At 42.8% G+C, this 13,665-nt stretch overlaps 2 protein-coding genes across 8 annotated transcripts in view; one reads left to right on the top strand and one right to left on the bottom strand.

The window, feature by feature from the left end:
- The window catches only part of LOC147356587 (uncharacterized), a 106,278-nt gene that overhangs the window by 43,734 nt on the left and 48,879 nt on the right, over positions 1-13,665 (bottom strand). The window contains exon 2 of the mRNA XM_086342927.1: positions 2,612-2,903. Within this exon, the coding sequence (XP_086199053.1) occupies positions 2,612-2,903 (292 nt within the window). The remainder of the gene's footprint in view (positions 1-2,611; positions 2,904-13,665) is intronic.
- RERE (arginine-glutamic acid dipeptide repeats) overlaps positions 2,060-13,665 on the top strand; it is a 416,635-nt gene continuing 405,029 nt past the window's right edge. For 3 of the 7 annotated variants that reach the window (XM_086344298.1, XM_086344297.1, XM_086344290.1), the window contains exon 1: positions 2,060-2,642. The gene's annotated coding sequence lies outside the window, so the exon portion shown is untranslated. Of the gene's footprint in view, positions 2,643-2,681; positions 2,821-13,665 lie in introns of those variants that run through there. The other 4 variants (XM_086344292.1, XM_086344302.1, XM_086344300.1 and 1 more) reach the window with 4 other exon arrangements.

Raw genomic sequence — 13,665 nt, 5'->3', positions numbered from 1 at the left:
AATTTCATCATGGAAAAAATAACCCACTAGATATTTGAACTCTTTCACCTTGAGCAAGTTATTTAACTTTCCTAAGCCCCAGTTTCTTAACCTTTAAAATGGAGATACTAATAATACACTTCATGAACTGCTGTCAGGACTAAGTAGGCTAAGAAAGCAACATGCTTTGCCTGGTGCTTGGAACATAATAAGCTTTCAGTCAATGGTTTAATCATTGTTCTTATTACACTATATTGTTATTACCTTATCAGTCTCTAAGTTCCTTGGAAGGAACCCTGTATTCTGTGGCTTTATGGTTGGACTACAATTCTTGCATGGGATTGTTATAGTTAAACAGGTCTAGTTGGCTAATTTTTGGCCCAATACCATAATATTATACTTTATAACAATATGGAATTTCAAGACTTTTAAATCTACATTTAAAAAATAAGAAGTGAAAATGATGTCAGTCCCTCTCAGATTTCAAGAACCTCTCTCTTCCCTGCTGAATGGCTCTGCAGGATCCACTGGTATCCTCTTAGAACTATCGTCCATTCCTCCACTACAGAGCTGAACCTTTATTAGAAACAGTGCTTCTGTAAATGTAGATTTTGATGGCAAGCAAAGCCATCTAATGCACTTTACCCTTCATCATTTCCAAACTGATGTGGAATAGTTCCATCTGTATCTAGGAGGTTGAGAGCTGTTTATCGAATTTATGATGTTGTAAAATTCAGTTCTCACATTATTAGAGATATGGTGGTATTAACTAGTTTCCCCATTTCATAGCTGAAGAAATTTCAGCAGAAAGGAATTTTCCTGCTTAAAGTTACTCTGAAAGGTAGTGGCAAAGACCCATTTGATTTTAGATGTCTGGGTCACCATCAAATAGTATCTATTAGTCCTATTATTTTTTAAACTGTTGGATGTGGAAATTGCAATCTGTATAGATATTGCAAAGAGAAAATTATCACTTTATTTGAAAGTGATGAGTGAATTATTTTGTGCTATGTTCTATCCCTTAATTATTCTATTATATACAGATCTGAGCTCCTTCAGGAAGAGTGTACGATATAAGGACCCCTAAGCATTTCAGTGTATTAACAAACCAACAATAGGTTGATGATTCACCCTGGATTCTTGCCAGGGTCTGTGAAAGAACTCAATAAGCATGATATGCATTTCAAAAACTGCTAATCATAATTAAAAATTCCCCAAACCCCTCAATCCTATAAATTATATTAAATAGAATCTGAACATTTGGCGTGCCCCGCAATTCCCTTATAGCAGTGGAGACCCTGTGATTATCGGTTTTTGGGAAAGTGGGACACAATATTTCTCAAAGAAAAGGTGATACTTGGATTTTTTTTCCCTGATTTTAGATTTTTTCAAACTTACGGCAGAGTTGTGTACATTCCTCGCTTTCCGAAATCTGCTCTGTGTCTGTGTCCCTTCTTTTTTCCTTGATGAGACTTTCTTTTTAGGCTTCCTATTTTTATAATTGTTTTTTTCATATTGGCAGTGCAATCTACCAACCAATTTCTTTTTTCTTTTTCTAAATACTCTTTTGCCAAAGACTTATTCTGAAGACGTTAATGCGCATCAGAATTTCGAGTCTTGGAGCGAATCTTTCGAACCCACTCTGGTCCCCCCAGGGATATAAATCCGCGTTTTAAGTGGCTGAAAAAGCAAACCGTGACCCTGGTAATAACAGGAGCAACTGGACTCCGGCCACCCCGGTCCCTGGGACCTGCCCGCTGCGCCCTGCGGCCCGGGACCCGCACAAAGACGCAGCCAGCCGGGAGATCAGCCCACGGCCCGGTCGCTGCCTGGAGCTCGCGCTCGAGCCTGGCCGCCGCGTCGCAGGGGCTCGGCCGCTCCCCTCCTTCCCTTCTGCTCATTTTATTAGAAATTAAAAAAAAAAAAAGAGAGAGAGAGGGAGAGGGAGAGGGGGACAGAGAGAGAGAGAGAGAGAGAGAGAGACAGAGAGAGAGAGAGCGCTCAAAGAAGTCCCGCCCCCTCTGCCCGCCCTCCGCCTCCCATTGGCGAGGCCTCCTTGCGCGTCACTCCAGGTCGCGCCAATGGCAGGGCGCGATACTGCGAGGTGGGCTGGGCCCGAGCGCGGAGTGGGCGGCGGGTCGGTGCAGCAGCCCCGCAGCGGCTCGGCCACCATCGCCGAGACGCCGCTGCTCCCACAGACGCTCGCGAGCCGCCCCCCGCGCTCCCAGCCTCCTCTTCCTCCCGCACGCCTGAGACGCTCGCCCGGCTCGGGTCTAGCCCCCGCCTCCGCCTCCCCGCTCCTCTCCCCTCGTTCGCCTCCCACATTGTCTCTGCCTCGTTTTCTCTCCTAGTTGAGAGGAAAAAAAAAAAAAAAAAAAATCACCATCATCCTCCCGGAGCCCCCTCGCCCTCAGAAAAACAAAACCAGACATGAGCCTGGGCTCTCGCTCCTGAAGGACTGGCCAAGCGCAGAGGCTAGGTGGGGCCCGCACGAAAGGTCACGCGAGGGAAGCCCCCGTAGCCCCTGGCTCTGTTCCCGTGGCCGGCCCGCCCTCGGCCCGAGTCCGGCGGCTCCAGCCCCGCGGGCCTGCAGCCCTGTCCCCCCACTTTCCCGGGAGCCGGCCGAACACACCTCCATTGATGGTGTAGCGCATCCGGGGGAGGTGAGTCTCCGAGTGGCCCGCGCGCGGCGTCTGCCCGCAGTTGTGGCCCCTCGTCCTGGGCGCGGGGGTGGTGCGGGCCCGAGGAGTCGGCTTGGAAGCCGGGGTCCCGGGTGGGGGCCGCTCATGGCGGGGCAGGCGGGAATCAAGGGCCGGGGCCGCTCGACCCTGTGCCGGCCAGGTAACTGTCCCTTTCGCCTGCTGACCCCGGCTCTTTCTTTGCTGCTCGGTCTTGCTCTGCTTTGACTTGTCTGAGGTTAAACTCTTTCATGTGACTAAAATCATGGGCTGAACTGGGGGGCGGGGGCGAGGAGGGAGGAAGTCCAGGACCGAAACTGCGAATTTCTTGAATGTTTGCGGATTTGAGGGGTCGTCAGGGGGAGGACTTAAAGTATCATTTTCCCATTAGGGGAAGATTCTTTGTGTTCGAAATCTCTAGTTCTCTGCTCTGTGTACTGCTAGAATTTTAAAACCAAAATTCACTTGCAGTAGAAAAGATTCTTACTTATCCTGTTTTAGTTTGTCTCTCTGAAGGAGAGTGGCTTTCATGTTTATTAGTAGTAGTAGGAGTGTTTTTTTTTTTTTTTTTTTAAGGTTTTGGAAAGAAGAAAAAGTAGTTTTACATAGATTGTGCGTGTGTGTCGGGAGGGGGAAAGCGTTGCAGGTTTCCTTTCCTTTGAAACTGGTTGTTTGAGAAGTTGTTGAAAGGAAAACAAAATGATTCATTGTTGAATTGTCATTTTCCTCTGCCTCTTTTCCAAGGTTTGGTTACAATTTTTCTGGATTACAGATTTCAAACATTGATTTAAGCAGAATGTGTCCTTGAGAAACTGGGCGCTTTAAATGTTTCAGTATGTGTTACTATTTTGAGGTACATTTAGAAAGTAGTTTTGTATGAATCTTGAAATAGCTTTCTCCAAAGCAATTTTTTAAACACTAGAAAGATAACTAGTAAAAGGGTAACTCACAGTGAATTGCAAAACAAACATTGTAACACAAGATTAATGCAGCCTATGTTTAAGATTTGAAACAATTTTGATAATTGCTTTCCATTTAAAGTGAGACCTTTTTGTCTGGTGTGCACTGGTTTCTTTCGGCTCAGTCTGTTGGGGGAGGGGAGAGAGGATGGATCTAGACAGTAATAAAATCATCTTTGAGTAGCTGTTGCCATTCCTGGATCTGGTTGCTGAGTTAATTCCACCGTAAATTATAAACCAGTTTTGATTTCGGTGGCCTGGGCTGGATAGAAAGCTGGCTTCCAGCTCTCCCTGTTGTTGTTGAGGTCGAAGGGAAAAGAGGCAGACACACACACACACACACACACACAGACACAATACCAGGCAGAGGGCTCATTGTTCTTCCATACACACATTCATTCTCTCTCTCCCATATTTGGGACTAGGTTTGCACAGACAAACACAGCTCTTTTGGGGAGAGGGGGGAGAGGAGATGGGGGAAGGGTGAGTGCTTTTCTTCTTCAGCTTTCTCTCACCTATCTCCTGTCTGGCCTTTTTTTTTTTTTTTTTTTTTTAATTGCAACCTTGTAAGAGGGAGAAGAGTATGTCGGAAACTAAAGGACACTCAAAAACATGTTCAGAGATGCCTCTTTCCCACCGTCCTTTCTTTGCTTTGCAGCCCTGGTTTCAACTGCTCTTTCTTTTTTTGTGTCTGTAAAGATAAAATCCCTTATTACATGTCGTGGCCTTACAGTCAGCTTTTGAATTCCTCATTGCCCCTGACTCTGCTGGGGACAGTGATGTGTTCAGTTGACTGTTACTGCAGTGACTGTGACCAGGGTCATCTTTTCTAGGTAGAAGTAGATTGTCTCAGTTAAGATAATAAAAATTGTATTTGAGGTTAATAGTTGGCAAAGTGAGTTATGTTTTGATGTATTCGTGGTCTGAAGGTTTGATACCCAGGTATTCTGGCTAGTGAGCTGTCACTGTGTATTGTTTTGTAAATAGGGGTTATAAGAAAAGATCTGGTTTTCTGCTTCAGGGGCTAATGTAGAGGCTTCTTGGAACACTGGACAGGGAATAGGCTGATAAGAGTTCAGCTGGGTTAACCCAGCTCTGGCCCAAGGATGAAGGTTGGTGTGAATTAGATGGGTGCAGACTAGCACCTTCTACTGGTTAATTGCCTTGAAGGATGCAGAGGCAGAGGATGGGGGAGGGGATTAACGGCTGAGGCCTAATGATTTTCTTTTGAACACAGTTGTAGTGCCTTCCTGCAAATGCTACTTCACTGAGCCGCTCATACAGATGCCCTCTGACAGGGATGGCTGCAGTGAGACTTTTTCCACTACTGGCTGCCTTGAATTAATTTGCTCTATTATTAGAAGTATTTATGCATTGTGACTTCCAAGGACTCCCTGTCTTTTATGGGAAATACAATTTGTCTTGAAATATTTTTTTAAAAAAGGAGTTGCTTTGTATTCTTGATGTTGGAAGCTCTATGTACACTAACAGTCTTTAAAAAAGTTTTCAGTATCATTAGTAAAAGGTCAATAGACCTACCCTATGGAAAAGAAAAATCCCAGCCCTGGACCCAGAGGTTTTCCTCAGAGATTTAATGAGAGGTGGGTGGGTGGGGATGGAAGGGTAGGAGAGGAGCTCACTGAAATCAGCAGTTTTTCTTATGTAATAGTGTGACATGTCAGTAGTGTTTCCAGCAGTCATATAAACATAAATAAAATTACATCTGTTAGGTTAACTTATTCTATGGGTTAGAGTAAAAAAGAAAAAATAGAGTCAAGAGAAAATGTGAAATAAGTGTACAGATTAACACAGAAGCCCAAACTCCCGCTCAAAGGCTCTAAGCCAAGGTGTGGTTTCAGAGATAATCTGCTTGATAAATGCCTCACAGAATTTTTATCATTGCACATCCTACCCGTCTCAACTGTCTTAAACAAAATGAACCAGCCGAGAAGTTTGCCGAGGCAAGGGTGACTCGATGTAGGATAAACATCTTCTGTTCCAGACTGGCTGCTTTTAGAAATGTGATTTCTGACTCACTTTGCTTTCAAAGCTTAGAGTGTAATCTCTAAAGGTGTGGATCTTTCACAATGAAATGTGAACAGGTCAACTGTATTATTTATTCAGCAGTGATAGAGTCAGGTAATTTCAATCCAGAATGTTCTCTGCCAGTGTTTTGTTGCAAGGTAACTAGAGTTACAGAACCAATTCACAACAAAAATGTAATCAAAATCAAGAAATAAATGCATCAGTTATTTTTTGAACTTTGATTTATTGTTTAGGCCAAAAGTTTTTAAAAAGTGAGACAGTAATCACTGTCAGGTCCTGCAACAATTCTGTGTAATAGTGAACAGAAATGTGCCAGGTGCTGTAAACACACACACACACACAAGAATATGGCTTGTGCCCTTCTAAAAACCAGTATATGTTGAATATTACTATGGATTTAGTAAGCACCCTTTGCTTTTAAAATTGGTTTTGACTCTTTAACATCATGTACAAATTTCAGTAATCATAAAAAATTAAGTAGCAAAATAAGCTGTATATGCTAAATTCTTTGGGGAATTTTGTGCTCTTTACTAACTCCTCTTGGCAGTTTCTTTTGCAGTTGATTTGAAGGTTAAGATAGCAGAAAATTCAGGTGTTTAAGTGAGTCATTAGTGTAACATAGCTGTGAACTTCATCACACACACACACATACACACCCTAAAACAATGCACTATTGTCTGAGATAATCAGTTTCTGATAATGCTTTTCATCAGCATTATCACAGGGCTTTTCGACAACCAGGAATTCCTCTTGAATCATAGTTAAGTGATCGTTAATTATTAATACCTTGGTAATTATTCCATATTTGTAGCTCTACTTGTCCTCTCTGAGTGTGATTTGGGGAGCTTGTTGGCTTGTGCTTAGTTTCTTGCCTAATAGCATTTGAGTGTTTTTTAAATAATAAAGAGAAAAAGCTTAAGATTGCTTAAGTCACTTTAACGAACATTTGCCTACAAATAACTCAAATATGCTGAAATACTAAATATATTTACTAGACTGGATTTTGTTTGGAATTGTGATTTGTGTTACTTGTTGGTTTGGCAATAATGTAAGATGTAATATGGGTCTGTATATTAGGTAACTAGGTCAGTAGAACTGCTAATAGCGTGTAAGCGGTTTTTGGGTAAGGTGACCTGTTTGTGCCAGTGTAAAATTGTTGTTTCTGTTTGGTAAAATTTGCCAGTGTGTCAGCAGCATACCTCACTGTGGACTGTTTGCTTATATGGTTACATTACAAAATGATATGACCTGTAATTCATAGATCATTTGGTATTTGAGGAATCCTTACTGCTTATTTGTCTTGGGCTTTTGCATCAGAAGTAGAAGCCGTGGGTCATGCTCTGATTTTAAACTAGTTATACATATGATTTACTGTAAGGGTTTAGGACAAGGAACAGGAAGTCTTCCAAGTCATTCTCACATATTAGGCAAAAGTGGAACAGAAATGTGAACTTTGAGAGCCAGGCCTCACAGAAGCACCGCAGGTTCAGATGGGCCTTGTGAATGCTGAACACTGTTAGTAAGAGTGTGGATACTGGCTAGCTTTTGTGACCAGATTACCTCATTGCCTCCTCAGTGGGAAGAGTTTGTTGGCCATATACCCTATTTCAGGGCAATGTGTAGATGTCCAGACTACATAAGGCACCACTCAGGAGGGGCCGGTATTTACACCATGGGCTGGACTAACCTGGAAGAGAGCTTGTGAGCAGACATGGCCATGCAACATCTCTAGACAGCACGGAGAGCCCCTCCTGCAGAAACCCATTGGAGCACACACGCTCGGCAGAGCATGCGTGTGCCTGTTCACTAACAACTACAGTGTCCACCAGCTCCCAGAGGCCTGATTCCTGATGCACTTACTCCTAGGGGTGGGAAGTGGGAGTGGGTGGTGTGGTGGTGGCACTTACTGTGTATGTTGAGTGTGAGCCGGCGGGAGTGTGGGCATGTGTCTGCATGTGTGTGTTCGGAGGAGCTGCTGGGGAGGCTGTGGAAACCTAGCCCCCTGGGAGAACCTGGCTACCCTGGGGAAGTATGTCCTTACTGGAACAGCCTGGCTCCATTCCTCGTGGGATGGGGAGGCTCTGGCCACTGATTTAAAAATGTTTGATGTATGAAAACCTCATTACAGTGAATTTAAACTAGATGCTCCTTGTTAAAGCCAGAGACCGTGTTGCTCCTGCCCATTCCCTTTCCTTCCCCTCTCCCTTCTTTCTGGGTGGGTCACTGAACGTGGCTGACGGGTGTCCTCCGGCTGCTTTGGCAGGGCCACAGCAGAAGGTTGTTCAGATTGAACAGTAATATGCTAGCTTACAGTTTCTGCCAAAGGAAGGCGTTCCTTTTCTGCACAAGGCACTAAACTCCCAGAGCTGACCCACCTGATTCCCTGCTCTTCACTCAGCTGTTTTATCTCTGGTTCCTTTGTGTCTTTGTGTCTCTGCTTCCACCTCCACTAAGGACTCTCTCAATATATTCAGTTTCCCAGGAAAGAAGATTTGATAGGTTGTAAGTTACCGTCACTGTTGGTAGAGGGTTTGGGGCCAGACCACCTCTTCAGCTACCGACCTGCCTTCTGGTTGGCGGAGTGCTCGCCCTTCACCCCAGCTGTTAGGAGCTGAGGGGATGGCAGACATTCTGAACAGTGGCCTGTGCAAAGGGAAGTTTTTTCTTCTGTTTTTTTTTCCTATCACGTTTTTTCCATCTTCATTTCCCCTGACATCTGGTGCAGCTGTTGTTGCTTCTGGTAGCTTATCTAACAGTTTATTTTGCTTTAAGAAGCTCTACAGAGTAATAGCTGGTAGTCAGTCACACTGTCTTTTTCAGGTGAGATCATTTCATTGCATTTGTCTTTTTTTTTTTTTTTAATTTCCTGTTAATCTCCCCATCTACTTAGCTGCCTGCCCAAGTTGGTGTTTCCCCAGCTGTAGTCATGGCATATTAATATGCTGCAAGTATTTTACGTTTTCCGAGGTCACATAGATTATAATGCATATTAGCACTCTGAAGCCTTAAAAAGTAGGACTATTGTATGCAAAAGGTTTTTTCTTTTTCCCCCCTTCCCTAAAGAATAACTGTCATGTTTTAATGAGAACCAATAGTCTGTAGAACAGTTTGAGAAACACATATAAAGCTAATCCTTTGTTAATAGGCAGCTTGTTCTTTTTTCCTTAATAATGAAGAAGTAAGTTCTGGGTGTTACTGTTACAATGCCTTGCTGCTCTGTACTGTTTCTTCAAGCAAGTTTTGCACTCTAGTACTTCCAAGGGGACCACATAACCTCTGTTTCCACCTTACACAGTTGTCATTCTGGAGTTATTTTTGATTGTTGCATCTGTTATCCCTCATTCCATCTTTTAATTGGATCAAATCAATATTTTTCTTTTTTAACTCTGCTTCAGTAACTGAATTCTTATTCAAGATATAATCACTTTATTTTTGGACAACTGCAGTCAGTTGTATAAGCATAAGCACTGGCAAGACTCTTCTAGCAAATAAATAGAAACAGGTACTTAACTATGTAGTTCATTGAGGTAAGCCTTATAGGCACATAAAGATGAAGAGAACAGCCTTCTAGAAATTTTCTCTATACTGGCCACTGGTGTGTGCTTAACTGTTAGAAGTTAAGATAGTGTTTTAGGGCATAGACAACAAGATCCTACTATATAGTATAGGGAACTAACTGTATTCAGTATCCTGTGATAAACCATAATGGAGGGTTTTCCTGATGGTCCAGTGGTTAAGAACATTCCTGCCAATGCAGGGGACATGGGTTTGATCCTTGGTCTGGGAAGATCCAACTAAGCCCATGTGCCACAACTACTGAGCCCCCTCCCTAGAGCCTGTGCTCTGCAGCGAGAGAAGCCACCACAGTGATAAGCCTGCACACCGCAACTAGAGAAAGCTCGTTTATGCAGCAGCAAGGAACAGCACAGCCAAAAAACAAACAAACAAAAGAAACACTTTAAAACCATAATGGAAGAGAATGTGAATAAGAATGTGTGTGTGTGTGTGTGTGTATGTAACTGAATCACTTTGCTGTGCAGCAGAACTTAGCAAAATATTGTAGATCATACCTCAATAAAATAAGTTTAAAAAAGGATAAATGTTTCAGAGACACACAGCCCTATTGGCTTGTATTAGTTATGTGTTGTTGCATAGCAGATTACCTCAAAATTTGGTGATAGCACAGTAAAATTTACCCTCTCACAGTTTTTGTGGTTGGTTGTCTGGGAGTGGCTTAGTAGTTTTGGCCCAGAGGTGTCTCCTGAGGTGGCAGCTGGCGCCGCTGTATCTGACGGCTTGACTGGGGCTGGAGGCTCTGCGTCCAGGTGGCTTACACACTCGGCTATAGGCAGAAAGGCCTGCAGGGAGCCTCAGTTGCTTGCCGCAGGGACCTTTCCATATGGTGGGTGACTGCATTGTGAGGCATTTGGCTTCCCCCAGAAAGAGGGGAGGGAAGTAGGAGCAAGGAAGTAAGAAGGTTTTTTATGACCTACTCTCAGAAGTCACAGGGCTTCCCAGATGGCACTAGTGGTAAAGAACCTCCTTGCCATGGGTGTGCAAGTGTTCCCCATCCTGATCCTCCCTCACACATGTACACCCATGGCTGATTCATGTGAATGTATGACAAAAACCACCACAATATTGTAAAGAAATTAGCCTCCAATAAAATAAAAATAAAATAAAATAAAATAGGGCAACATATGGTGATCAATAAAACAAATAAGCATTGAAAAAAAAAAAAAAAAAGAACTTCCTTGCCAACGCAGGAGATGCAATAGACTTGGGTTCAGTCCCTGGGTGGGGAAGATCCTCTGGAGGAGGACATGGCAACCTACTCCAGTATTTTTACTTGGGAGAATTCCATGGACAGAGGAGCCTGGTGGGCTACAGTCCATGGGATCGCAAAGAGTCAGACACGACTGAAGCGACTTAGTACACAGCAAACAGAAGTCACACACTGTCACTTCCATCATATTCTGTTAGTTAGAATCAAGTCACTGAATCTAGCCTGCTGGCAAAGAGAAGGGAATTAAATTAAGTTCAGTTCTTGAAGGGAGGAGTATCAAACAATTTGTAGATTTTAAAACTACCACAGGGGTTCAAAGGAGAGAGAGGTAGAAGATTAAAAAAAATCTTTCCCCTTTGATTAGTTATCTTCAAGTAGTGCTTTACTTAAACTAGCAGGTAGTTGCTGGTTCTAAGACAAGAGTGATGTCACCATAACCTCACATTATTCATCTTCTTCCTCTGTCTTTGCTGAGATATTATTGATTTCCTACCTTTCTGTTGTTCTTACATCACATTTTATCTATTTCAGTTAAAACTGTGCTTTGGACACACTGCCTTAAGTTACTTTGGTTTGGCTGCTGGGATTTCCTACCAGTGAAGTACCTTCAGTTCTCTAGCCTTGCCACTCCCCTATCACTCCATGGTGTGTACTGTTGGCGTTTATAGCCTATTGTTAATCATATTCCTGCTATTAGATTGTAAACCCCTGGAAGGCAGAAGGCTTTCCTTTGACTACGCCAGTGTGTATACTCTGGATGTATTGCATGTGTTCTGTAATACATATTTCATTGTGTTTTAAGACGGCATCAGTAGTAAGATGCACTGTATTTTATGTACCTCTAAGAAAGAAAATAACACTGGCAATTAAACTGCGTAAGACCTGTCCCAGTTCTACTGATACACAAATGTAAAACATTGTGCACCTTAGAATTATTGAAATTTGGTCATCTGTTCAGGCCATCATTCTTTTCATAACTGTGTATTCCTTGGGAAGCATTTCTGAACTCAGATTTGGAGTACATTATTTCCTCCCATTGGAATGGTGTTAGAGGTGGTGTTCCTGCCTAAAGATTTAGCGTGAAAAACTTAGCTATGACCAACAGTACATTAAAAACATGATACCAAGGCTTCCCTGGTGGCTCAGTGGTAAAGAATACACCCGCTAGTACAGGAGACATAGGTTTGATCCCTGGTCCAGGAATAGCCCACATGCCCTGGGCCACAGCTGTTGAACCTGTGCTTTAGAGCCTGGAAACTGCCACTACTGAAGCCCACTGGTCTAGAGCTGGTGCTCTGCAACAGGAGAAGCCACCACAATGAAAAGCTTATGTGGCACAACTAGAGAGAGCAGCCCCTGCTCGCCGCAACTCGAGCAAAGCCTGCACAGCAGTGAAGACCCAGCACCGCCAAAAATTAAATAAATAATTAAAGCAAACAAACAAAACTGCTGTTACCATAAACCTGTAGTCATTGTAGTTCTAGTTCCCATAGAGTAGGTAGAACTATTATATATTTTGATTTATAATGTACTATATATATGTGTGTGTAGTACAAATACATCACTTTACTTCATCATCAATTTGGATTAAATTGTCAACTTAACTTAAATATTGGTGTTCCTCATGATTCTGTCCATTAACTCCTCCCTCAGCGCTGTCTTCCAGAGTGTCCTCATTCTACCTCATGCTTCCAACCTGCAGTTTTATAAATGCAGCCCTGAACTTTTTTCTGAGATCCAGACCCATGTTGCACTCTGTCTCCTTGGATGTTTTTTGGGCACTGAGCCTCAAAATTTACCAATCTGTATTTGTCCATCCTTGTACTGTTGCAACAAAGTAGTTAAGAGCTCTAGACTCTGACTGTAGGCAAGTTGCTTACCTTTCTGTGGCTCAATTTCCTCATCTGTGATGTGGGGGTAATAAGTACTCATGTTTATTTTGAAGATCAATGTAATTAATACATATAAAGTGTTTACAATGCCTCTGGTAAATAGTAGTAAAGTGTTAGTTGCTCAGTCATGTCCAACTCTTTGTGAGCCCATGAACTGTAGCCCTCCAGGCTCCTCTATCCATGGAGTTCTCCAGGCAAGAATACTGGAGTGAGTAGCCATTCCCTTCTCCAGGGGATCTTCCCAACCCAGGGATCGAACCTGGGTTTCCCACACATTGCAGGCAGATTCTTTACTGTCTGAGCCACCAGGGAAACCCCCTAGTAAATAATAAGTGATCTGTAAATATTAGCCTATTTTAAAAAAAATTGTTACTGTCATCATTGTCATCCATAGGTCTAGTTTTTGGCTGTGTTCCCTTTCATCGTCCACAGCGCTCAACAGCAAGGAGATAGGTAGGAGCAATGGGTTCAGATGAGCTCTAAGTTAGCAACTGTTAAGTTTTTACTATTCCTTGAATATAGGAGATGCTACAGAACAGGACATGATTAAATACAAAGTGAATAACAGACCATAGAGTAACGGTGAGGTTTGGCGTGTTAATGAGTAAACAGATGTCATAGCTTAGCTGTCCTTCTTTCTAGTGATGTTCCTAAAGGAACTTTATGTAAGTAGAACAATGGCAAGTAGGAGATTCAGCATATTATTTTTTTTATTAATTGGGCTTTTGGTCAGAATACCAGTAGAGAGCTATTCTGGTAAACTGGGATGTGTATTGCTAAAACTTAAAGCCTGGGCAAGGGGTCTCCCTTCCTCCTAAATCTGCCCTGCTTTTTCCTATGGCTGTGAAAACCCAAACATTAGTCTTTTAGGACTTGTAGGAGAGAAATAAGCAAGAGCAAGATCGCCATCCCTGGTGATATATGTGTGTGACCTTTAATCTGCAGTTAATATTCAGACTCATAAACAAGGCCGATCAGTGTTTTGAACTGTGACCCAGTCAGATTGGCATTTTGTGGGCCCAGCTTCAGCTCTCTGGTGAGCTTGGCCTGCGATTGTCTGTCTAGCAGCCCTACATTCTGACTTTTCTTAGGTCAGCCCCTGGGTCCTGGGGAAAGGTGCAAAGTAGTTTTCAAATTTAAGGGTAAGATTACTCTTTGAGATGAAACTAAGGAGAAATGTTGTGTGATAAATAAGATTTGCCATTTGGAAAAGTGGCCCACCAATAATGATAGCTACTGTGGCATTTCAGTAATGTGCTGATTTTAATTTTGATAACACGAATGTAATCTCTGAGGAACATGATTATATATGATTATGTTAGCAG

This window comes from Bos grunniens, chromosome 16, assembly GCF_055505025.1.
Source record: "Bos grunniens cultivar Pamir isolate PY7600 chromosome 16, Bosgru_T2T1.0, whole genome shotgun sequence".
Taxonomy (NCBI): domain Eukaryota; kingdom Metazoa; phylum Chordata; class Mammalia; order Artiodactyla; family Bovidae; genus Bos; species Bos grunniens.
This window is presented reverse-complemented; position numbering and strand designations above follow the sequence as displayed.